The 24,792-nt window shown below is 36.7% G+C and overlaps 5 protein-coding genes and 1 long non-coding RNA gene across 8 annotated transcripts; 2 read left to right on the top strand and 4 right to left on the bottom strand.

The window, feature by feature from the left end:
- Positions 1 to 853: 853 nt before the first annotated feature.
- LOC125210688 (ent-kaurenoic acid oxidase 2-like) lies at positions 854 to 2,937 on the bottom strand. Of its 2 annotated transcripts, none has more exons than XM_048110260.1 (8): positions 2,351 to 2,937; positions 2,122 to 2,274; positions 1,804 to 2,055; positions 1,651 to 1,734; positions 1,496 to 1,574; positions 1,329 to 1,435; positions 1,129 to 1,247; positions 854 to 1,036 (listed from the first exon to the last, which is right to left on the bottom strand). In XM_048110260.1, the coding sequence occupies exons 1-8, from the start codon at positions 2,897 to 2,899 to the stop codon at positions 946 to 948; spliced, it is 1,434 nt and encodes a 477-aa protein (XP_047966217.1). In that variant the 5' UTR covers positions 2,900 to 2,937; the 3' UTR covers positions 854 to 945. The 2 variants fall into 2 exon arrangements, with proteins under 2 accessions (XP_047966217.1, XP_047966224.1); XM_048110267.1 differs by having other exon boundaries at positions 2,122 to 2,271.
- Positions 2,938 to 5,812: 2,875 nt separating this feature from the next.
- Positions 5,813 to 6,985, top strand: LOC125193833. Its single transcript, XM_048091748.1, has one exon. It carries the CDS (start codon positions 5,813 to 5,815, stop codon positions 6,983 to 6,985), a length of 1,173 nt encoding a protein of 390 aa, XP_047947705.1.
- A 164-nt stretch (positions 6,986 to 7,149) lies between these two features.
- On the bottom strand, positions 7,150 to 10,679 carry LOC125193825 (putative late blight resistance protein homolog R1A-10). The gene is made up of 4 exons (XM_048091739.1): positions 9,885 to 10,679; positions 8,015 to 9,765; positions 7,784 to 7,861; positions 7,150 to 7,346 (listed from the first exon to the last, which is right to left on the bottom strand). Exons 1-3 carry the CDS (start codon positions 10,677 to 10,679, stop codon positions 7,825 to 7,827), a joined length of 2,583 nt encoding a protein of 860 aa, XP_047947696.1. The 3' UTR covers positions 7,150 to 7,346; positions 7,784 to 7,824.
- A 491-nt stretch (positions 10,680 to 11,170) lies between these two features.
- LOC125212886 lies at positions 11,171 to 12,192 on the bottom strand. The gene is made up of 2 exons (XR_007174789.1): positions 11,594 to 12,192; positions 11,171 to 11,525 (listed from the first exon to the last, which is right to left on the bottom strand). It is a non-coding gene; the product is annotated as an uncharacterized LOC125212886 (long non-coding RNA).
- Positions 12,193 to 13,172: 980 nt separating this feature from the next.
- Positions 13,173 to 16,169, top strand: LOC125212877 (disease resistance protein RPM1-like). The gene has a single exon (XM_048113165.1). It carries the CDS (start codon positions 13,340 to 13,342, stop codon positions 15,992 to 15,994), a length of 2,655 nt encoding a protein of 884 aa, XP_047969122.1. The 5' UTR covers positions 13,173 to 13,339; the 3' UTR covers positions 15,995 to 16,169.
- Positions 16,170 to 18,541: 2,372 nt separating this feature from the next.
- Positions 18,542 to 22,791, bottom strand: LOC125216724 (putative late blight resistance protein homolog R1B-12). Of its 2 annotated transcripts, none has more exons than XM_048118500.1 (6): positions 20,135 to 22,791; positions 19,941 to 19,970; positions 19,541 to 19,635; positions 19,383 to 19,462; positions 19,149 to 19,300; positions 18,542 to 18,793 (listed from the first exon to the last, which is right to left on the bottom strand). In XM_048118500.1, exons 1-5 carry the CDS (start codon positions 22,753 to 22,755, stop codon positions 19,190 to 19,192), a joined length of 2,937 nt encoding a protein of 978 aa, XP_047974457.1. In that variant the 5' UTR covers positions 22,756 to 22,791; the 3' UTR covers positions 18,542 to 18,793; positions 19,149 to 19,189. The 2 variants fall into 2 exon arrangements, with proteins under 2 accessions (XP_047974457.1, XP_047974449.1); XM_048118492.1 differs by having other exon boundaries at positions 18,542 to 18,765.
- Positions 22,792 to 24,792: the final 2,001 nt, after the last annotated feature.

Here is a 24,792-nt window from a genome sequence, read left to right as displayed (position 1 = left end):
AGGTGGGACACTAATACTATTTATGGTAAAAGTGAACCGGACTCTTATTCGCGGAGGGACTAAAATGGAAAAACGGGACTCCTATTCGCGGACGGAGGGAGTATTTTTTTTTCATAACGAATAACCCAACCCGACCCAAATCCGACCCAACCCAACCTAAAATTTTCGGGTTCTTATTGGGTCGACCCTATAAGCACCAAATCCTAAATGTGCGTGTTCGTGTAGGGTTAACTTCGTGCGTATTCGTGTCAGATTATAGTATCGGATCAAAAATTGTCATCCCTAATTAAAACCCGAGTTCAACCAAAATTACATATTTTTGTGGGACGGAGGAAGTATACTTTACCCACTTTTTCAAATACTTCATCCGTCTCAGGAAATAGACAACATTTGAAACGACACAAATTTTAATGCACAATAGGTAAAGTAGGAGATCATTTAGAAAAAAAAAAGTGATTGAAGTATTGTTAGTGGAGAATGAAATCCACCTTAAAGAGAAAAAAAAATTTCTTATATAGAATTGGTCTAGTTTTAAAGGACATCCCAAAATGACAAATGTAGTCTATTTTGATGGGATAGGGGGAGTATAACCGTTGTATTACCGTTTTTTTGCATGTTATTTTTTCATTTTTTATCCTCCAATTAATTCTATAATCACCGATAAATACCCCTTTTATCCCATAATTTTTTTCGCATAATAAAAAGAACCTCTTTCACTCAATTTTCACTCCAACAATCATTGTACATTCATCTGTGTTTAGCTTCGTTTTCTGCTAATAGCTGCGGATTATGCACCGTTTTAGACCATAGTTAACTCGATCAACTAGTTGAAAGAGCAATGTCATACTATCTATTAAGTGACTCGTGCTTCCTTAACACATAGTATTAATTATCATGATACAAGATAATGAGAGATGCTTGGAAGCAAGCAAGAGTTTTTTATAGTCAAATTTGAGAGATATCTATTTCAACTTCATCTTCTGGTTTGGGATGAGGAAGATATGACATTCCCACATTAGGATTAATCAGTCTCCATCTGCAAAATATTCCAACTCAAAACTCATCATAGTTCATAACTAATAGAGTATTTTGATCATGAATGAAAAAAAGTGTATGATATTTGTATACCTGTACCCAACAACCAGATGATGAATTATAATGGTGAGTTGCAATCGCGCAAACATGTTGCCCGCGCAGATTCTTGGCCCCCCTCCGAACACTAAATACGACCCCGCCTTTGGTGCCTCCTGTACAAAACAATCTCGTATTTTATCTCATCAATTCATGTGCGATCTAATTGGAGCTTGACTAACATCTACTTCTCTTACATTCCATCTATCCGGGTTGAAGCACATCGGATCCTCGAAGTGTTCTGGATTGGTGTGAAGGTAACGAAGCCAGCACACCACTTTCCATCCTTTCGGGATCCTATATCCTGTTTCCAACAACATATTTACATGTCGAAATAATTCTTACATATGAAGGATGTTTCTACCTCTGTAGTCAACGTCTTTCTTAGCAGTCCGGAAGATAAACGCTGCAATGTTGGCCATTCTAATCACTTCTTCCACCACCTAAGTATGGAGAGAAACAAATAATCACACTAGCTATCCAAATCATGCAACAGAGTTTTTATAATATTAGTACTACCTTAGCAGTGTACTTGCATGATACTGTCTCTTCATATGTAATGAAATCTCCCTTTAGTTTCTTGCTAATTGGCATGTGCTCTTCCTGCACCAAACATCATATCTCAAATTTAATAAAAGTTATCATCAGATAAAGATGCACGAACAAACATACGCGAAGCTTTTGCAGAACTTGAGGGTACTTGGCCAGATAATATAAAGCCCACATGACAGCGAGCGAAGTTGATACGTATCCTGCTACAACAAGGCTCACAATGTTATCAACAACCTCAGTGTCACTTAGTTGCTTATCTTGGTCCTTCATATTCATCAGTGACTCCATCAGATCATTTTTGGGCACCGAGGCTTCAGACGTCTTCCTTGTTTCCAACTCCTGTCTGAAAATGGCCTCTGCTTTCCTACGACACTGTCACATTTTCATCCGTTAGTTAGTGTTGTTTTTGCTAAACGACATGAGTTTTAATACATCAACCTTGCGTGCATGGTGGAAAGCAGTTCCTGGGAAATTGAGAGGATAAGCTCTAAGCCCACCAAGAAGACCCGTGAATAGATCATCGAGGGTGTCCAAGACACGGTCTTCCTCGAAGCTTGCAAAATACTTGGCAGTGTTTGCAAATACAATCTGCTACACGAGAGATAGAATAAGAAGTTGTAATCAGAAGCAGGTGATTTATTTATATAAAAGAGACTTATTGTTGCACCTTCTTGGCTTCCTTATAGACCGTGACTCGACCTCTTTGTGACCATGATTTGAGGGAAGCCGTGATGCGAGGCTGCACCATGAGAGTGATCTCACGCAGCGCATTGGGATTATTGATAGCATTTATAACAAGGCCCCTCACCCTTGTGTGGGGGTCGCCTTCCACGGCTACAAGAGATGTCGATCCAACAAGCTCCTCGTTGGTCCACTTGACCGCAAAGCTCGACTCTGACTGCAACACGAACTTGTTGGCGGAAGGGGTGCAAGCGATGATCATTGGTGAACCAAAGAGGTGTGTCCGATACATTCCAACTCCATCACCGAACTTGGTCCGTTTAGCATTGATGAAGTCATCAGGGAGGCGGAGAAGCTTGAAGTAGTAGAGAAACGGGAGCATCTCACCGAGAAAGGGGATCCCCATGTAGCCAGGAGGAAGGTGAGGGCGGCGGTAGGGAAGAGCATACCAACAGTCATTCCACCACCACAACAAGGCTGCTAATGGCATCAGTACCACTGCCACCCAAAAACCTTCACTCATTTGAATCTCCATTTCCAAATCTTGTCTAATATTCTACACTCACAGCTTAATTCGATCATCTTACCATTATATATTTATGCTAGCTATAGTATTATAACATTACAACATATAGTATAACATAGCCGCAACTAAGAAAAGATACCAAAGGGATGATTCTGTGGAGTTGGTGGAGGATCATGACAAAAATTACTATTAACGGATTAATGTAGAATATTCTCTTGTTTGCCGGAATCATTGATGCTGACTAGTTATTACTTGAAAGGGAATTCCGGGAAAAAAATACCGAGTTATATATATTTTTTGTCACACCTGAATCCACTGATGCTAAAATATGAGGAGTACTATATATCTTGCCATGTCTACATATTATACGAGTAGAGAGAGTGTTATATTGTTAACTTATAACTTAATTGCTAACTACAACTAAATAATACTCTCTCTTCCATTAAGAGTCACACTTTGACCGGGCATTGGTTTTAAGAAATGTAAAGAAAAGTTGGTTAAAAAGTTAGTGGAATATGAGACCCACTTTTTTATATTGGTTTTAAAATAAAATGTGAGTGAAGTGAGTTAGTGGAATGTGGGACCTACTTACCATTTATGGTAAAAATGAAGTGTGACTCTTAATTGGGGACGGGCCGAAATGGAAAAGTGTGACTCTTAATCGGGGACGGAGGGAGTAGTTATTAGTTATTTAAATTAAAGGCTTAGATCATTAATCCCTAAATGTCAATACGATCAACGAAAAACGTCAATAAGGCCATAGGATTAATTCCAAAAAATATCAATAGAGGTAGTAATGTCAATTAACTACTCCCTCCGTCCCGGCTAAGATGACACATTGCTTAGCCGACACAAGATTTTAGGAGTTATTGGTTAAAGTGTTTAATTGGAGAGAGAGAATGTGGGTGTAAGTATTAGAGTAGAGAGATAAATAAAGATGGATATTTTAATAATAGTGAGAAAAAGTGGTTGAGTGTATTAATTGGAGAGAAAAAGTTACCAAAAAAGAAAATGTGTCATCTTAGTTGGGACAAACTAAAAAGGAAAACGTGTCACTTAAGCGGGACGAAGGGAGTACATATTTAGTTATAACTAACTTTTAAAAGAAATCCCAAAACTTTAAATTCATATAACATATATCAAATTAAAGATAATTTCATAAGGATTCCAACGATATCCTACATGCATATGTTCCGACGTCAAAATTTGAAACTTTTTTGAAAATTTTTAATTTTTTCGTACAAGCAGAAATGTCAATATACTACTATATAAAATATGTCAATATAATACATTTAGAATGCCAATAAAGCAATGGGTTAACATTCTTAAAGCATTGTGTTAACATTCTCAAAATATTGTGTTGATATTTTCGAAACACTATATTGACATTTTCATTCAAAACCCTAATTTGAAGTTTTTTTTTATCTTTTTTTTTTATTAGTAAAAACGAAAATTACACGTGGCAAATTGTAGACCACATATTTTCTAAAATCCTATGGCCTTAAATGAGTTATAGTTTGTAATTAAATGCTGAGTTAGCAATTGATCACTCCCCATCCTAGTAGTCTATAAACTATGGAATAAACTATTATGGCTTGTTTGATTCGCTTGACTTGATATGACATTAAGATATCTTTCTGTATATAACATTTAAAAGTTAGATAGGAAGAGTGAAAATCAAATGCATTTATGACCACAAGCTACTTCCAATTTAGGTATTCTCTAAATTATGTTTTGAGTATAGGTGAGAGATTGTTTAAGTTTGTTAACCGAAAAACATGTTTTTGAGCTTAATGATTGTTTGTACTTCCTCCGTTACATAATAAGAGCTAACTTTTGTCATTTTGCTTCGTCCCACAATAATAATTCACTTTCACTATTATTATAAATGGTAAGTAGGCCTCAATTCACTTTCAATTTGGGTATTTGTATCAATTAACAAGAAATTAGTTATAACTAACATTTAAAAAATATCTCACAATTTTAAATGCATATAACTATTTCAATTTAAATTATTTTTTCACACAACATATATCAAATTAAGATAATTTTATAAGGATTCTAACGAGATCTCACTTGCATGCATTTCGATGTCAAAATTTGAAAAAAAATTATTGAATTTTTGTATTATTCATGAACCAGTTATATGTCAACATAATACATATAAAATGTCAATTTGAAATTGTGTTGACATATTCAAGACATTGTATTAATATGTTTTATACACTATATTGACATTTTGACCAAAATCCTAAATTGGTGAATATTCTTATCAATTTAAATTTAAATAATAATAAAATAAATTTACACATGACAAATTATAAACCACTATATCTCTACCGCTTCTAGAATCTCTAATTAGTTGTAGTTAACAATTTAGGGAGAGTTAACAATTGATGACATCCCTCCTTAATACGTATCATGTTAATTTTTTAATACGTATCATGTTAATTTTTTAGCTAATTCGTTGTATATTTCTATAAAACTATGCTAACACTGTTGGTTAATCATCTCCCAACTAATACTTGTTTAGATATACTAACAAAAAAAATTTAGTTTGCTATCATCAGAAGAGAATCATATAAAAGATTTATCACATATTCTGGATTTTCCCAACAAATCACAATTAATATCCTGAATAATACTACTCCATCAGAACATTGCAAGTGTTGTTTGATTCGAAAACAAATTGCAATATGAATTTGTTTGTAAAGAGATATTTTTTGCAATATAAAATATTTATAAAGATAAGGATGACCGCGAGATTACTGAAATTAGAAGACTATTATTTTTTCGATTAGTCTCCTTGATTTTATGATTATTTTATTATTCTTTTTCTAGATTAGATCCTTTTTTTTCTTTAAGCGTAGGGTTTCATTCAACGAGTTCATGATATTGAGTTCACGTCCCTCACTTTGAACGATGAGTGAATACATAGCTATGAATAAGGATTTGTTGGTAGAGATTTTCTTACGTCTGTCCGTACAATCTCTCTTGAGACTGAGAGCTGTCTGCAAATCCTGGTGTCACATTATCGATTCTAGCGCTTTCAGAAAACTGCACATTCACAATGACAACAACAACAACAAATCAGATGATGGCACGGTATATCTACGAGTTACTTTTCCCAAAGTTGTGCCGAACAAACTGTCGATAAAGTTCCATCATAATGGAAAGTCATTAATGTCGTATGAATCCGAGCACTCGAGCGATAAAATGATTAGTTGGGTTGGGTCAGTTAAAGGTCTAATCTGCATTAACCATAAGAACTTTGAGGTGCCCATAGCCATATGCAACCCTTTTCTAGGTCAACTAAAGATTCTCCCACTTACTACCACTTCCACCTCCTCGTGCGAAATATTACATCACTCGGTTGCAATTGGTTTTATTGACGAAGATTACAAAGTAGTGCAACTGTTAATGTGCAAGAAACACCGGCGTCTCCATGCAGAATTATACACAAGTAGGTCAGATTCTTGGAGCGAGTTGACCGGCGATTGGTGCGATTTGGGGGTCCTTGATGGTGTAGATCTAGAGTTTTCCTATATTAGTCCGATAAAATCATGGTGCAATAATGGCTACTTAGTGCACTGGCTCCTGGAATACTATGGAACTTATTGCACGAAAACAATAAGCGTCAAAATACTAAGCTTGGATATGAAGAACGAAGTGTTTCAGACAGTCACGTTGCCTACGAATTATAGACTTGCTTTTAGAAATCCTTTTAGAAATCCCATTTTTGTTTTTGCAGAAGATGAGCACTCGTTTCGCTGCATTGACTTTTTACAGGTTTCTAAGAGGAGTAACACGGTGGACATTTATGAGTCGAGATGTAAAGGAAGTGAATTGACTTGGAATCACGTGATGGATGTGAGAGTACCCACTGCGGTACCTCTGTGGAGGACTGGTTTAGTGTTCTTGGAGCATGAACGGGGCTACTGGAGCCCGTGGTCTAGTTATGCTTCTATAGGACCTGACTTGCGGGGCGCGTTTGTGTATGATTATTGTGCACGCAAGTTCATCTGCAGGCATGTCTTGCCGCCACAGTCCAGGATTGTTGAGTGTAGAGGCAGCTTCGTCTCACTACAAAATTAGTAGTTTGCTATGCTTTTGACTTGGAAATTATTCAATTAGTATTTTCTTTTTATTCTTGTTTTTCATTTTTATACATGAAAACTTCGTAGAATGCTACTCATGTATGCTTTCAGTTATGAATCAAATTATCCATTTGTGACATTTTTATTGAGTGAAATTGAGCTTGCCAACAAAAAGGAAAATATATCTTTATAGTACACTATATTAGTTCATACACATGCCAGACAACTTCGGATCGATCTCGACTTATCTTAGAGCTTGAGTAGTCGCATCTCTTGTGTCTGCCCTGCAATCTCAATTGAGATACAGAGCTGTCTGCAGATTGTAGGGTGCCGTTATACATTCTTCATCTTTCGGAAAACTGCACACTCGCAACAACAACAGCAACATATCAGATTACACATACGTCTACAAGTTAGTTTTCTCAATGTTGTGTCCAACAAACTTCCAATAAACCTCCAGCATAACAAGGAGTCATTAATGTCGAATGAATCCGACTGCTTTACTGACTTCATGTTACACTACGGTGCTGACAATAATTATATTAGGTTAGTTGGGCTGGTAAATTGGTCTTATCTGTTTCAACCTAAGAAATTTGAGGTGCCAATGCAACTATTTTCTTGGTTAGTCCCATAAAATAAAAAATGTATTTGTTACAAGTTTTCCTAATGCTTTTTAAGTTGAATAAAACATCAGTTACATGAATCAGACAAAATTTCAAAATAACAGTACATATAATGAAATTACTTTGTGATATCAAAACCAAAGAAAAATCATGCATAGCACAAGAAAGATTACCGTCTAACTTTTTTGAACATGCGGATACAAAACGTGGGGTCTCAACTCTCCACCTCGGGGATATACTTGCGCCCGAACCTGGAATATTAATGCATATATATTCAGAAGTCATATCAATCTGAAACTTTTTAATTAGTTTCATATTTATAACATCAAAATTTGAATCAAGTCTACTGTGAGCAATATATATTAAGACTAGAACATGATTTGATTTGTAGTTGGAGGACTAACCTTTCAAATATGGTAGTTGTTGGTTTCTCATAAAATGAAGAAGAGGCAAGAACACGAAGCCTAACACCAATACTTGGTTGCAATTGGCTGGCACAAGTTAAAGCTAAAGGATTGCAGTCCACCATTTCAATCTCTACGGTCCTATTTCCAGTTAAGTATAAAGAAGCAGGCCTTTGGATCCCTTTTAGTTTGTAGCAATGTCTCATGCTTAGGTATTTAAGCTCGGGGAAGCTTCCATACCTTGGTTTCCATTGCACCAAATCACTCTCTTCAATTAGCAGAAATCGAAGACTCCTAAAACTTTCCCTTTGGGTTTCCCAGTGAGACCCTTGAAAGGCGTAGGATCGCAGTTTTAGCACTTCAAGAAGAGGCAAACAGCCAATGGCATCCATGTGTTCCCACGGAAATCCCAAACCACTCAAATGCAACTTTCTCAAATTGCGTGGAAACTTCAATGACCCAGGAGTCACCGGTAAAACATGACTATACTTGACCACTGGATTTGTGATACTGATTTTGAGTGTTTCCAAACTTCCAAGTGTTGAAACACAATCAAAGCAACTCAAAAGGTCGTTTTGCATGTCATCATAAGGTGTTAGCTCAATCCGTATTCCTAGTTTCTTTATGTTGGGAATTCTTCCGGAGAGTTTCAAGATAGTACAAATGCTAGCATTCACGGCTACAAGTGTTGAGAGCTTATTCAAAGAAGCAACATGAGATGGAGCTACAAGGCTCTTCCCCACTATCTCAATATGCTCTAATTCTTGCATATCCCATATTTGTATTGGTATATATGATGGAGCTCTACAACGTCTAATATTCAGATGTGGATGGATAATCAAGACCCGAAGATTAAAAAGCTTGGATATAGTTGGAGGCAGATCTCCATTGCAAGTTAGAGCAAGGTACTTTAGTTGAACTAGTGACAAAATTTCTATTGGAAAAGCATAGAAACGTTGTGTAACAGCATCTATTTCCCTTAGCAACCTGAAACCGATATCTATAGGGATTGGATATTGGTGGTAAGGACCATAGAAAAGGAGAGAATGTGTAGATAATGCACAATTCAATCTCACTGAGTCACGAAACTCTTTGATGCCAAATAAAATGTTATTTTCGAGACACAAGCCTCGCTGACCTTTTAAACTTTCTTCTGAGGCATCAATTAACTTATTTAAGACATGATAAAACTTGTTCTTGCTGGCTTCTACTCTACACACGTGCCGCCACGTAGAATGAAGCCGACAAGTTTTATACTCGCTAAAAGAAAGTTCATCAGAAGTTTTATTCATGCTCTTGAAGCTGCATAAAACAAGACTATAGAAGACAGCTAGCTCTCTCAAACAAAAATTTCCCCAATCATATGCGGGTAACAACCCTTCAGCGTTGAGCATAGTGATGATCTTGGAAGGGGGAGTATCATAATCTTGAGGGAACACTCCCATAAATAGAAAAGGCATTTTAAGACTTTGTGGTAAGTAGTTGTAACTTGGGAAAAGTACCTTTGATATTTCATCATATGCATCCGTGAAGACTGAATTTCTCTTTTTTGCTACTTCATTCCAGTAGACTGGGTCTCTATTTTGTGATTTTGATAGAGAGTCGGCAACAGTGACTATCATGAGAGGTAGACCTTCACAAAGCTTGGCAATTTCAGTAGCAACTTTGTGAAGTTGAGGAGGGCAACTCTCATCACCAAACACTTTTTTACATAGTAAATCCATACTCTCTTCTTCGTTCAAAAACCGCACCTCATACCAAGATTCATCACTCACATGAGCTTGAATCCATTTTCGATGTCGACCAGTGATCAAGACATGAATACATCCATTTTTATGTAAGGTAAGGAATGTTCCAAGAAATACTATACCGGCGTCTCCCAGACATCATCCAACACAATGAGGCATTTCTTGCCGTACAATCTTTCTTTCAAGCAGACACCTATTTCTTCATCTCCTTGACCAGAGATTCCACACAGTTGAGCAAGAATGCCTCGTGAAATTTGAGTGATCGGTTGAGGTACTCTGCCTACGGTGACCCAGGCATGACACTCATATATGCTCTGAATTTCGGGATCTTGATAGATTTTCATTGCAAGAGTGGTCTTGCCAACGCCAGCCGTCCCATAAAGTGCGTACACATACTTCCAGCTGGGATATCCAAGCATTCTGATGAGATCACTCTTGACTTGCTGGAACTGGTCTGATAATCCAATCATCTTTGAGTTGTTTCCACGGAAACCAATTATTGAGGAAACAGGTTCGTCTTGAGGCATATTCTTAACTTGATGAAAGTATTCATTCACAATATCATCAAGCGATTGGTACAATGAATGAACATCATTTTCCAGACTCTGCAGATCAATGGAGACTATCTCTGGAATAGTTTCAAGGTGTGAAGGAATCTGGAGCGTGAGAAGGGATTCCAAGGAGTCTTCGAATTTCCATATGGCCTCTTTGATTCTTCCATCCAAAGCATTCACCTTCTTCCTGCATCTGCTAGCACTAGTGTCGTCCAATATTTCCAGAATATTTTTCAAGGGCTCCAACTTGTGGTACACGACTAGCATGATTTGTTGAGAGCCGTCACAGAGGCTAAATCGAGAACAGCGGAGAATGTTGTTCATTGAATTCGTAAGAGAAAACACAGCACCATAAGCCGTCATTTGTTTGGTGGTGGCGGAAGGAATACAGGCATACAGCTGGTGGTGGGGGAACTGGAAAGGAATAAAGTTGGTAATGCGTGACTGAGATATGTTATTATAATTGTGAGTCCAATTTGGCTGACCATAAAAGCTAGAACTAACACAGATTTGGGAGACATAGAAAAGGAATGCAATTACTTACACGGATTCTGTGGAAATGGGACACCGAAACCAGTGGAATACTCGCTTCCTCTTGCACTTGGCGGGGAAATGAAAGTGGGATTGTGTAAATGGCGGGAATCGTAAATAGGACTTCTCGGGGCGGGTAATTAGGATGTTTTAGTAAGGGTAATTTCGTCCATATATGAAATCAATGTAACACACAATCTAGTGATCTACAAACCAAACAAATGAAAACGTGTGGGCTACTACTAATCAGACAAACCAAACAATTGTATGCGATTAGAACTTGAACCAAACAGCTCCTCAGTAGAAAATATTGCTATTCAGGATGCATCAAATTAATCCATAATCATAGAAATAAATTAATTTGCATAACATCAATAAAAAATTCCATGCCGAGTAATCTGAAAAATTAGCTACCAAGTCTAAAACCCAAATTTTACAGATGAAAAAAGACCTAATTTGCATGATGGTAAACTTGCATGGTTTGGCAGAGCTCCAACTTTCCTCAAGAAACAAGAACTGAGGACTGAATATTTCAAACAATCAAATCCAAGGGCATTGTGGACTTGCTTTCTTAATGAGTTGGATTTGATCTTTCAGATGATGAGGTACACTTTCCGAAGGAATCTAGTCAAGTTTCCGCAGTTTCTGCAGCTGCTAGACGGCCTAACCTTGACCTCTCTGGAAACAAAGTAAAGGCGTCAACATTTCGCACAACAGCCTCAATTCAATCTAGGGAAGAATTTCACCCCCAATGTCTCCTCAACTTCATTGGCTAGTCGGCCACCCTTGATCTGATCTTTGAAGCAATCTGCTTCAGGGATCACTTCCGACTGGGATCTGCAATTCGAGCAGCCTCTGCATTCTTGATGCTTCTCAGAATCACTTAAGTGGATGGGTCCACGAATGTCTAGGATTGGTGTCAAATTTTACTGTCTTGAACCTGCAGGGGAACAAATACTGGTGAATCCCACCAGAGTTGGCATTAGCCAGCAGCCTTACTTAGCTCTCTAAATATCAACAACAATCTCTTGGAAGGCAAACTGCAGAATGCTTGAGGTGTTGGAAAAACATTGCTAGAGAAATTTCCCAACTTGAGAGTTCTGGTTTTGAGGAACAACAATCTCAATTGTCAAATAACTTCCAAGGAGTAAGTTCTCTCTCCTACCGGGATAATCGACCTATCCTCCAACCAGTTCCTCAGCAGATGAACAGAGAAATCAAGTCTGCAGACCTCCACCACAGGGTGATGACTCAGGTGGAAGGTTTGCTGGATTTGAACATGATTATGCATTTTTTTCTAGATTTCCAACATCATAAAGGCCGTTTGCAACTTAAAAAAAGATCAGAAGATGAGGTAGATTATCAACTTAAGATGAATCTCGTCTTGATCCAAAGCAGAGCAAGAAATGAATCACCCTGGTGGCTTCAAATTCAAGAATTTACTTCTATATGCATTTGATCTTGAAAGATGCATCGATTACTATTAGTACCAGTTGATACATCAAGCATCCATTATAAATATAGTTTTCTTTTCTTTTGAAACGACTACAAGCAACAGATATTATGCACTGAGCTCTACTTAATGCCCTCATTTTTGTAGAAAAAAATAACAGAGTAATTATACAATTTATACTCATGATCAAACTGCAAAACCAAATACAAGTATAACCAAAATTCTCAAAGCAAGCAACAAAAATTTCTTGATACCTCTACAACATGTTTCATGGCTCTTCCGCATTTAGTACTTCAACATTAAAAAAAAATACTTTAATTAATTAAACTTGAATTTAATTTAATCAACTAATTAAAATTAATGAATTAGTATTACTTTTCTTTTGGGGGACATATCATTATTGAACATTGAGTTTACAGGTGTGTGATAGCGTAGAGTGTAACTAGAATAAAGACTATATTTGTCATGTAGTGGCTTTATGCAATATTTTAGGCACTTTTTTAAAAGCAAAGACTTCCAATTTGGAAAAGTCTTTGTTTTTTATTTAATAAATAAAAAAACTTCTCATTATGTGACGTCAAATGAATAAAGACTCTATTTGTCTATTTCAATTTTAAAAAGTTAAAATGCAGAGAAGCTTCAAATTTGAAGAAGTCTTACTCTTTTCTTCTTAAAAATTTGATGAAGTCGTCGTCTTGTTAACTTGAAAGTTGCAGGTTGCAAGTTGTGACCGACAAAAATCAATATAAAATTTAGGGGACCAGCATATGGTAAACATGAATATTACACATGATTACTTTTACCTTTACTCTAGAAGGATTTGTGAGTATATAAAAATAAAACGAGTTATGAGAAATGTAGGACAACATATACAGCATTAGATGGAGTCTATCGAGGTGGCTGGCGCAAGGAAGGAAACTTACCTGCTGATTCGACGAAAATAGAGTTGGCAGGCACCACACAACCAAGGGATTAGTTGTCTTGCCAAAAAGAATCTATTCTTCCAGTTGGCCACTGATAATCTGATCTATTCCGAGAGATGATCACTGAAGCATCTGCCACCTATCTTTACAACAAAATTGATAACTTTGTGACTGCACAAGTGGAACTGCGGGGGAGCCTAGATCAAAGAATCAACGATTTGAAGAGTGAACATGAGTTGATCACAGAAGTTCTCAAAGGTGCAGATGCCCTCAAAGAGCCGGATAGCCAATTCCGGGTGTGGATTAAGCAGCTTCGCAGCATATATCTTGATATTGGGAGGGTTATTGGTATGTATACATACCGAAAAATTGAAAAAAATGCTACCCCATGGTACAGTGGATTACCAAAGATGCGGTCTCATGACATCTCCGATAAAATAGATGACATTGAGAAAAGGCTCAAAAGCATCAAAGAGAAGAAGGAGAGGTACCCGGTCTCTACAACTTCAACTTCAACTTCGGCTGAGCATCAAGCAGGAATTGCTCCTCTGTACACCCCTGAAACAGAGATTGTGGGCATTGAGGAACCAAGGAAAGAGCTGGCCAACTGGGTACTTGATTTTGAACAAGTGTACAGAGCCATGTTCGTGGTGGGAATGGGTGGATCTGGCAAGACAGCACTTGTCAAAGTGGTGTATGAACAGCTCAAGGTAGACTTTGATTGCCATGTTTGGCTCACTGCATCCATGTTTGAGCAGATGGGAGATCTCCTGTCAACCATGTACAACAAATTAAGCAACCGAGCAGGAGTAGGTCAGTCTTCCTCGACTTCTCCTCAGGATCTTATTGGCATGTTGAGAAGTTATCTGATAGGCAAAAGGTACCTAATAGTTCTTGATAATTGGAATAGAAATGATTGGTGGAGAGATGTTAGATATGCATTCCCCAATTGTAACAACAGTAGAGTGATAATCACTACAACAAGAGGAGATATAGCTTCTTTATGTAGAGATACATCTACCGATGATATCTATAAAATTCCACCTTTGCCTTTGGATAAGGCTCGAGAACTCTTCTGCAGAGAAGCTTTCCCCGAAAGTGGCATGTATCCTTTGGAACCACACCTGCGTGAGGTATCTGAAAGGCTCTTGATAAAATGTGAAGGACTGCCACTTGCAATTGTCGAAATGGGGAAGCATTTATCACGCAAAGAGAGAAGAGAGTCGATATTCAAAAAAGTGGAGAGTAGTCTACAAGATGAGCTTGAGCGAGAATTGTCAAGCATCCAACAAGTACTGCTATCTGGTTATCATGACTTGCCGTACCATCTCCAACGCTGCTTTCTGTACATGGGCATGTTTCCAGAGGATCAACAAGTGAACCGTAGGATGTTGATTAGGCTGTTGATAGCAGAAGATTTCATAGAGAGACGGAATCAAACTGAACCAGAAGATATCGGAGAAGGGTACCTCAAAGAGCTCATGGAGAGGAACTTAGTAGAGGCCAGTGAAATGGAGTTTGATGGAAGACCACGAACCTTCCGACTCCATAACTTTATGCATAAGATTGTTCTCTCTAAAGCAAAGGATGAGCAATTTTGCCTAGTCACAGGTGAAGGTGATATTTCTGAAAAGGTGCAGAGAATATCAATACAGACCAGTGATTTCAACATACCAGATGAAGGCAGGTATCACATCCGTACCTTCTTCTCAGCAAGCTTAGGAACGAAGATTCCACGAGCCATCATTCCCAGCATGATTCTTCTGAAAATTCTGCATTTGGATCATGCGATTTTGGATGTGCTTCCTAAAGGAATTAAGGAGCTTTTACTATTGAAGTATTTGTCTCTACGTAACACAAATATCAAGCAGCTCCCCATAAGTACAGGGCGGTTGAAGCTCCTTGAAACCTTGAATCTGAAGCAAACATTAGTGACAAGCTTGCCAAAATCACTGCTTGATCTTCAGAAACTCCGGCACTTGCTTGTTGGTCGCAAAAGCTTTGCTTACCGCGAGGCTTTTGATGCAGTTCATGGTGTCAAGGTACATGAAGAAATAGGTTCATTAACCAACCTGCAGAATCTATCATTTGTGAGAGCAGAATCAGGAGATGGGGATCACAAACTGATTTTGGGGTTACAAAATCTGAAAAAGCTCAGGAAGCTAGGGATTGTTGATTTACCAAGCAGCAGTGGATCAATTCTGTGTAAAACAATTCAAATGCTAACGAGTCTACGTTCCTTGAGTATGAAATCATCGAAGATGGGTGAAATTCTGAACATTCAAGAAATCAATAAACCTCCCCATCTCCAGCGTTTGTATTTGTGGGGGAGCTTGGAGAGGATGCCTTCATGGATCGCAAAGCTCGACGACCTGGTTAGAATACGGCTCAAGTGGTCTAGGCTGCCAGCTGCCGACAATCCAATAACAATCCTTGGGAAGCTTAACAATCTTCTGGAGCTCCAGTTGCTTGATGCCTACACTGGAAACATGTTAGAATTTTGTGGTGGAACATTTTTGAAGCTCAAGATACTGGAGTTAAATCAAATGGAACAGCTTCAAATGATCAAGACAGGCAAGGGAGCATTACCTGGCCTCCAGAAACTCTCCATAATCCTATGTCCGAAGCTGAGAGATCCAACTGGCATTGCCAACATCCCTCAACTCAAAGAGCTTCATTTCAGAGAGATGCCTCAAGATTATGTGAATCCTCTGCTGAGAAATGGTCCACTGCACCACGTTGTCGGGCATGTAAGGATAAGACTGGACTAAGGAAGAAAAGGTACGTGTATTCTACAACCACTGGACTGGAAGTGAACTACGCAAATACACTGAGGTCTATTCTATATTGGTTTTTCATTATAACTGTTCGATCTATCTTGTTTGGCTTAAATTCAGAACTGTTGCTTTGCAAACAATAAATGGCAGTGGTAGTGAGTGAACATCATTTCATCTATTGTATTGTGGATTTTGTGAAGGTTGATTTGTGTTAAATCTTTATTGAATTCAATGTTATGTAAAATTAGTGTAGTATTTCATTACCCTTTCCACTTTATACTGTCTTTCTTAATGACGGAATTCATTGAATATTTGAGTTGTAAACATTAACCTTTGTGTTTGTGATATACTATTATCATAGTCTCTCACTTAAAGGTATCAAAACCAGAGACTCCATCACAATAAAAAAACACCAAAACAGACACAGACAATTTTTTTTTTGTCTCTCAGTTATAAACAAATACTGACCTGAAACCTAATTTCTCAACTCTTTAATTTACGCAGAAAATTGATGTGGTGAAATTGTGTTAAATACATTTTATGCAGCAAACAAAATTAGAACAATAATTTATAGTTTTGCATTACATGGAGAAGAAACAAACTCACGAAAACTACGTCACGAAATTATATACTCTCTGTCGAAATCGATAATCGTATTACCCGGTTTCCCTATTCCGATGATGGCTGAAGCTCATCCGACTTCCGACTTCCTCTAACTAGTGTGGAAACGCCGCCATTTCGATTTTCCAGCAATCACAAGCAAGAGTTCTGCTTGAAATTCCCCATCCGAGCTAAGAGCACTGAAATGGGCCCGGACCCACTTTTAATCCTTGTTTTAGCAGCAAGAGACAACACCCACATTCGCGTCCACAACAACTTCAAGGGTCCCATCATTCTATTATTCAATTTAAATAATACTTCAATTACTAAAAACATTTCTACATTATAAAAATACATTAAAAATTAAAAGTTACATAATTAAAATCCTAAAAATTAAAAAATACATAATTAAATTCATAAAATTAAAAAGACCCACTACTCGTTGCCGAAGCTGCTCTTATGAAATCCATTTTTGAATATTTTTAGAGAGGATTTGAGTGAGATAGGATGATGTAGATGATCAGTATGAAAAAATATGAATGAAAGATAATTTAATGTGAAAAGTGGATGATGAATGTGTGTATTTATAGATGATTTTGAGATAAAAATATAAAAATTCCAAATAAACGTCTATAAACGGCTCTTTTTTTTGGAATCCAAAAATATTTTTTTATTTTTAACAATAATTTCGAATTTAAAAAAAATCAAATTTGCCAACGGATATACCGTTGGCCAATCGCATTGTGCCACGTAGGCTGTTCAGTGGCACATACATGCTCTTATTTAAGAGCAGCGCTGTACCGCTAGCACGGACAGACGAGCATACCGCTGCGGATGCTTTTAGCTGCAAATCATAGTGTCAATTGAAGCTGCGATTTGAGAGAAAGTGAAAAAGAGGTTTAGTTTCCAATTTTGGTAATACTTCGACGTCCAATTTGAGAGAAAGTGAAAAAGTGATTTTATTACTCCCTCCGTTCTAAGGTATTAGACCAACTTTTCTTTTTGAGATGTCCCAACATATTAGACTCATTTCCTTTTTTAGCAAAAATCATCTATCTTATTTTATTCTCCACCTACTTTTTTCTCTCTTCTCTCCCCTACTTTTTTCCTCTCTCATACTTTACTCTCTCCACTTTAACTATTTAAATATCAATTTCTTAAATCATGTGCCCAAAAGAAGTGAGTCTAATACTTTATTTGACGGAGGGAGTATTATTTTATAGGAAAAGATAGAGGAAAAATGAAGAAATTTAAATTTTAAAATAAGAGATATTTTAATCCGTCATTTCTATTAGTACTGTACTCTCAACCTTTTATTATTACTAGTTTGTTAGTTCTATTATTCTTTCAATAACTTTCTAAATACTAGTACTATATCATTTTTAAAATATCTCATAACTAAAAAAACGTCTCGTTCATGATGAGAGGATAAACACCTATTTGTTAGAAAAAATCAAATATACATCCCTTTTACGTATTTGAGTAAGTTTCATATAATGGCATAAACTTACCTTGTGCACTCCCAAGCCTCCCCCACTTGTAGTTCCCCAGTTGCCTTGTTAATGTGGCCCCTAAGCACCTTGGAGCGTTTCCAGTCGAGCCTTGTGTGCCTCACGCTCCTAGGCACGCTTTTGCCAACGTTGATGACGTTTTTTGATTTTGACCCAAAACATATGCTTACTTTGGTTCTTAAAAATTACTATGCTTTAGTCCATTTTTTAACAAGAAAAAACGACAAAGTTTAAATTTTGATGATGTCATAAAACGCCTAGAGTTGCTCATGTAATAGCGCTTCTCCTTGAAATTGGCAACGCCGACAACCTCCAATCAGTAAATGGATGTCAGCAATCGACCAACCACGTCATGACGACCCAGATGAAGGAAACTTACTTAAACGCAAGTAATGTTTTCAATCAAATCCAACCCATAACAATAGTAAATCCATACATAATCCACTGAATTTATAATCCTCAAAAGAATCCAATGTATAAGTTACAATTCTAAAATTCAGGTGACATACCAATAATACAACATTGATGAAATCATTTATTGCAAATCAAACCATAAATCATTGCAGATGTTGTTAAATTCATCGTTAAAATTCGTACTTGGATTTTACATGTGTATCACACTGCAGCAGCAGATTCAAGCCTCAAATAGCTCTCCTGCAATCAAAAGTGGATTGCATCCCGTCTGTTCAGTTTCAAACACTACTAAGAATTATACTCCATATCTTTTGCTTAACTAATGCTACAGAAAATACCATGAAGCCTAACAGAATGAAATAATTTAACTAGCAAAATCACACTCTTCTATACAACACTCTCCCTCTCTCTCAATGTATACTCTCATTTGACAAAATCATTTTCATGAACTCAATGCACAGTCTCAGTTATCAACACTCACTTCTTTTCTCTATTTGCTAATAGTCTAAACTCTAATTAATAAAATACTCAAGTAATGTTTTCAATCAAATCCAACCCATAACAGTATTCATTTTATGCATAACCTACTCTCAAACTAATCCAACATGAGTTACAATACTTACATTTAGGTGACGTGACAACTCAAAAATCGAACAATGGTGATTCATTCTTTGGAAATCAAAGCATCATAGAATTCCTTGAAAAAATTCATAGTATCATCATCATCAGGTGTCTCACTTCCTAGCAGCTGATCAAAATCCTTAAGGAGCTCAACCTGCAAACAAAATTGGATTCAATCACTTTTTTTTTCACGTGTCTCACTTCCTAGCAGCTGAGTAAAACACTTAAGGTCTCACCTGCAAATCAAAATTGGATTCAACACTTTCTTCACCTGTCTCACTTCCTAGCAGCTGATCAAAAGCCTTAAGGAACTCACCTGCAAATCAAAATTGGATTCAATCATTTTTTTTTTCCAATTTTATCTACTAAGAATTACTCCTCATCGTTCACATACATATACCAATCTCATCCTCTTCCCAATTGGCATTTTCTTCATCATCATTCTCTTCCCAATTGGCATTTTCTTCATCATCATTCTCTTCCTCGTCGCTAGTGCAGTAACAAATTTCGAAGAAGGCCATTGTACAAAGTTAAAATTAAACAATAAACAAGACAAAATACTGACATGTATGTTGTCTTTGTTCTAAGCCAGCATCAGTTACGTGAATCAAACAAACAATTAAAAAACAACAGCATATATATGTAATTGAATTGCTTTGCGATATTAAAGCAAAAATCATGCATACCACGAAACAGATTTCGTGTTCAAATAATAAATTTTCTTACATTCACGTAACAACCCAACAATACAATGATTGATTTTCGAGCATAGGGGTAGAAAACGTGGTGCTCACCTTTCCAAGTTGAGTACAGTGTCTCCACGCCTGCAAATGATATATATAAAGTTATAACAACCTAAAACACTTAATTTGATAGTAATACACACAACATAGAAATTCATCTCAAGACTGTTGTTAGCCTAACAGCTATCTTGAAATATACTAATATTAACATAATTTATGGTTTGAATTGCAGATGGAGGACTAACCTTTGAATTTTGATAGTTTTCACTTTCTCATAAAATGAAGAAGAGGCAACAACACGAAGCCTAACATCAAATCCCAGTTGTAGTTGCCTGGCCCAAGTCAAAGCTAAAGGATTGCAGTCCACTAATTCAATCTCCACACTAGATCCGGGTTCGTTCAGACAATGAGGCCTGTGGATCTCTTCTAGTTTGTAGCAATGTTTCATGCTTAGATATTTAAGCATAGGGAAGCTTTGGAATCCTGGTTTCCATTGCACCAAATCACTTTCTTCAATTAGAAGAAACTCAAGCGTCTTAAAACTATACCTTTTTGTTTTCCAGTGTGAACCTTGGAAGGCATAGGATCGCAATTTCAGCACTATAAGACTTGGCAAATAGCCAACGACGTCCAAATATTTCCAGGGAAACCCCATGCCGCTCAAATGTAACTTTCTCAAATTACGTGGAAACGTCAACCATCTAGGACTCACTGGGACAACATGACCGCGCTTAATCACAGGATTTGTGATACTGAATTTAAGTGTCTCCAAACTTCCAAGTGTTGCAATGTAATCAAAGTAACACAAAAGGTCGTTATGATCATCATAAGGTGTCAACTCAATCTCTACTCCAAATTTCTTTATATTGGGAATTCTTTTGGAGAGTTCCGACACACTGCAAATGCTAGCATTCACACCTACAAGTGTTGAGAGCTTTTCCAAAGAAGCAACATGAGATGGAGCTACAAGGCTCTTTCCCAATATCTCAATATGCTCTAAGTCTTGCATATCCCATATTTGTATTGGTATATATGATGGAGCTCTACAACGTCTAATTTTCAAATGTGGATGGATAATCAAGGCTCGAAGGTTGAAAAGTTTGGATATAGTGGCAGGGAGTTCTCCATTGCAAGTTAGAGCAAGGTACTTTAGTTGAACTAGTGACAAAATTTCTACTGGGAAAGTGTAGAAACGTTGTGTAAGAGCATCTATTTCTCTTAACAATCTAAAACCGACATCTATACAGACTGGATATTGTTGGTAAGGACCATAGAAAAGGAGAGAGCGTGAAGAGGATGCACAATCCAATGTCACCGAGTTGCGAAACTCTTTGATGCCAAATAGAATGTTATTTTCTAAACACAAGCCTCGCTGATCTTTTAGACCTTCGTCATCGGTTAACTTATTTAAGACATGATATAACTTGTTCTTACTAGCTTCTACTCTGCACACGTGTCGCCACGAAGAATGAAGGCGGAAATTTTTGAAGTCATCAACAAGAATATGAGGCGAAGTAGTTTTATCTACGCTCTTCAAGATGTGCAAAACAAGATTGTAAGAAATAGATAGAGTTCTCAAACATTCCGTATCATACCACAAGCCCTCAGCAGTTAGCATAATGATGATCTTGGAAAGGGGTGTGGCATTATCTTGAGGGAAAACTCCCATAAATAGAAAAGGCATTTTAAGATGCTCAGGTAAGTAGTTGTAACTTGGGAAAAGTACCTTTGATATTTCATTATATGCATCTGTGAACACTGAATTTCTCCTTTCTGCAACTTCTTTCCAGTAGACAAGGTCTCTGATATGCTCGGATTTCGATAGGAAGTCAGCAATGGTGACTATCATGAGAGGGAGACCTTCACAAAGCTTAGCGATTTTAATGGCAGCTTTGTGAAGTTGAGGAGGGCAGCCCTCATCACCAAACACCTTGTCACATAATAGATCTGTACTTTCTTTTTCGTTCAAAAACCGCACCTCACAGCCGTTACCAGGAAACACGGCCAATGTATCACTCATCAGCATTCTATGTCGGTAAGTAACCAAGACATGTGTACATCCATTTTCAGTGTTTGGTAAGGAACCTACCAAGGCAGACAATACTAGATCATCCCAGACATCATCCAGCACAACGAGGCAATGCTTTCCATCTATTTTTTTTGGAAACAAGTCAGTTAGAGCTATTCCAGAGAGTTGAGCATTGATGCCTTGTAAAATTTGAGTGATGGGTTGAGGTACTCTGCCTACGGTGACCCAAGCGCGGCACTCATATATGCTCTGAATATCTGCATCTTGATAAATTTGCCTTGCGAGAGTCGTCTTTCCAATGCCGGCCATTCCATAAAATGAGTAGACACGACCAAAGTTGGCATCAATTTTCATAAGACGGGTTTTGATTTTTTGGAATTGGTCGGATAATCCAATCATCTTAGAGTTGGTTCCATGAAAGCCGAATTTTGAGGAAACAGGTTCGTCTTGAGGCATATTCTCTACTTGATAGATGTAATACTCCTTCATATCATAGAGATTCTGGATCAAGGAATAAGCATCCTTTTGCAGACTCTGCAGATCAATGGAGGCTGTCTTTTCAAGCTGTGAAGGAATCTGTTGTGTGAGAAGGGATTCCAATGAGTCTTCGAATTTCCAAATTGCGTCTTTGATGATTCCATCCAAAGCATTCACATTCTTCCTGCTCCTGCTTGGACTGGTGTGGTTCAATCTTAATAGAATATCGCCCCAAGGCACCAACTCCCTGTACACGACTTCTAAGATTTCTTCAGACCGACCAACAAGGCTATAACGAGGACACCTGTCAATATCTTCAAGTGTATTCTTGAGAGAACACACAGCACCAAAAGCCGTCATTCTTCTTATATGAGATCTGAATTGGAAATTGGAATGATGGTGATGGAGCCTTGGAAATTATCAAATTACAGTGGAGAAGCTGAGCTATGTTATGCGTGAATTCTGATCTAAAACGGAATATTTTATTTTATATGTCAGTCCAATCGTCTCATCTCATTATTGCCAATAACACACCTAATTTCCGATTTTCAACGCTATCAATATTTAACAATGTGATAATATAAACGGATATGGACATGTAAAATACAAGTACTACCATACTATATTTTCCACCAACTTTAAATTGGCACCTAATATCATTAATTTTTTCAGATTGTGGTTTTTACTCAGCTAGACACGAATTAAAATAATTTCGACCAAACATTATTCATGCTAGCAGCCGTCGAATCTATGTGGACTATCGAAATATATTAAAAGAATCGACATCATTTCCAACTCCTAATTTCAAAAAAAGAAAAAAGAAAAAATTCAGAGTGTTGAATTATTCTAATCACATGGGAATAGTGGGGGAGCAACAATATTCAATATACATCAATGAGGAGTAGAGAGAGGCGGGGCTCGTGTGTAGAAGCCTGATTTTTTTTTATTATGTACTTTTTTTTTTATTTATGTATCTTTTTTTTTTATTTAAATGAAATGAATGCATTTTTTCGTATATGTCTGATAAATTTAATTCCGTAATTTATCGTAAATTTAATTGCGTAAAATGTAGTTGTTTTTGAATTATTTTTATTGCGGCTAGCCTGTGGCTGGCCTTAGGCTAACCTATTTGAGTAAAATGATGATTTTGGAATTTTAGTAAGTCTACATGCCGTGCTAGAGAAATTGGATTCGTTCCCATTTTAAAGCCATTGGAGAGTGATTTTTAGAAAACAATAATGCTATGCGGCCACAATGTGGCTGGCCACACGGTGGTATTTCTGTAAATAATTGCAAAAGTAATATAATAAAATAATAGTTTTAGATAGTGCTTAACTAGTTTTACACAATCACCCTTTCCTTCCAATTTTGGAGAGAGAATACATATTTAATTTCAAATTAAATGTTGAAACTAATCTCCGTCTTTACTAATTACAAACTCTATTTCCCAAAAATAATTATTATCGGATCCTAATGAAGTATGTATGTTTATTGCACAATTAATCTTGAATTAATTAAGCATGTACGTTTATTCCATATCAGAAATTTTCCATTATAATTAAATAATTTTTTCACTTAGGAAAGTTCCATTATAGTCGAGGTAATTAACATTTTTTTCACTTTAATTTATTTGTTTTCTTACTTTACTCTTTACTTTATTCACTTTTTTTAGTCCATTCGTCCTACAAGAATATATATTTTTTCCTTTTTGATTAGTTCAACAAGAATATGCACTTTCTAATTTTGGAAATTATTTTTTCTCTAGTGACGTGAGATCCATTCTCTACTAATAATATTTTAATTAGTGACGTGAGATCCATTCTCTGCTAATAATATTTTAATTACTTTTTTTCTCTACCCCTCTCTTATTTTACTAATTTTGTATTAAAATCGAGACGAACCCAAATGCATATTCTTTAAGGCTTTAAGCCAGAAAGAGTATTTTAACGGATTGAATAACATTTACTTTAACACTCCAAAATGGATAAGTCTAATCATATGATTACAATTAAATTATACTAGTAACTACGATTCTAAAAAAATAATACTCCCTCTATTCCTGAAAATTTGTTACTTATTTTCTTTTTCGTCCGTCCCTAAAAATTTGTCACCTTTCACTTTTACCATTTTTTTTATAATGGATCACAATCCACTAACTCATTCTCACTCATATTATATTATAAAACTAATATATAAAAATAGGACCTGCATGTCACTAACTTTTTCAATCAATTTTTTATTATATTTATAAAAACTCGTGTCGAATTAAATGGTGTTAAATTATTAAGAACATTGGGAATAATAAGAATAAGTACTACTAGTAAATTAAAGTAACAGAAATGGCTATAGTTTGATATCGTGTAGCATAATGTCATTACTTAATATATTTAATTATAA

Source organism: Salvia hispanica, chromosome 1, assembly GCF_023119035.1.
Source record: "Salvia hispanica cultivar TCC Black 2014 chromosome 1, UniMelb_Shisp_WGS_1.0, whole genome shotgun sequence".
NCBI classification, from domain to species: domain Eukaryota; kingdom Viridiplantae; phylum Streptophyta; class Magnoliopsida; order Lamiales; family Lamiaceae; genus Salvia; species Salvia hispanica.
The sequence above is the reverse complement of the archived record's forward strand: the minus strand, read 5'-3'. Positions and strand labels throughout refer to the sequence as shown.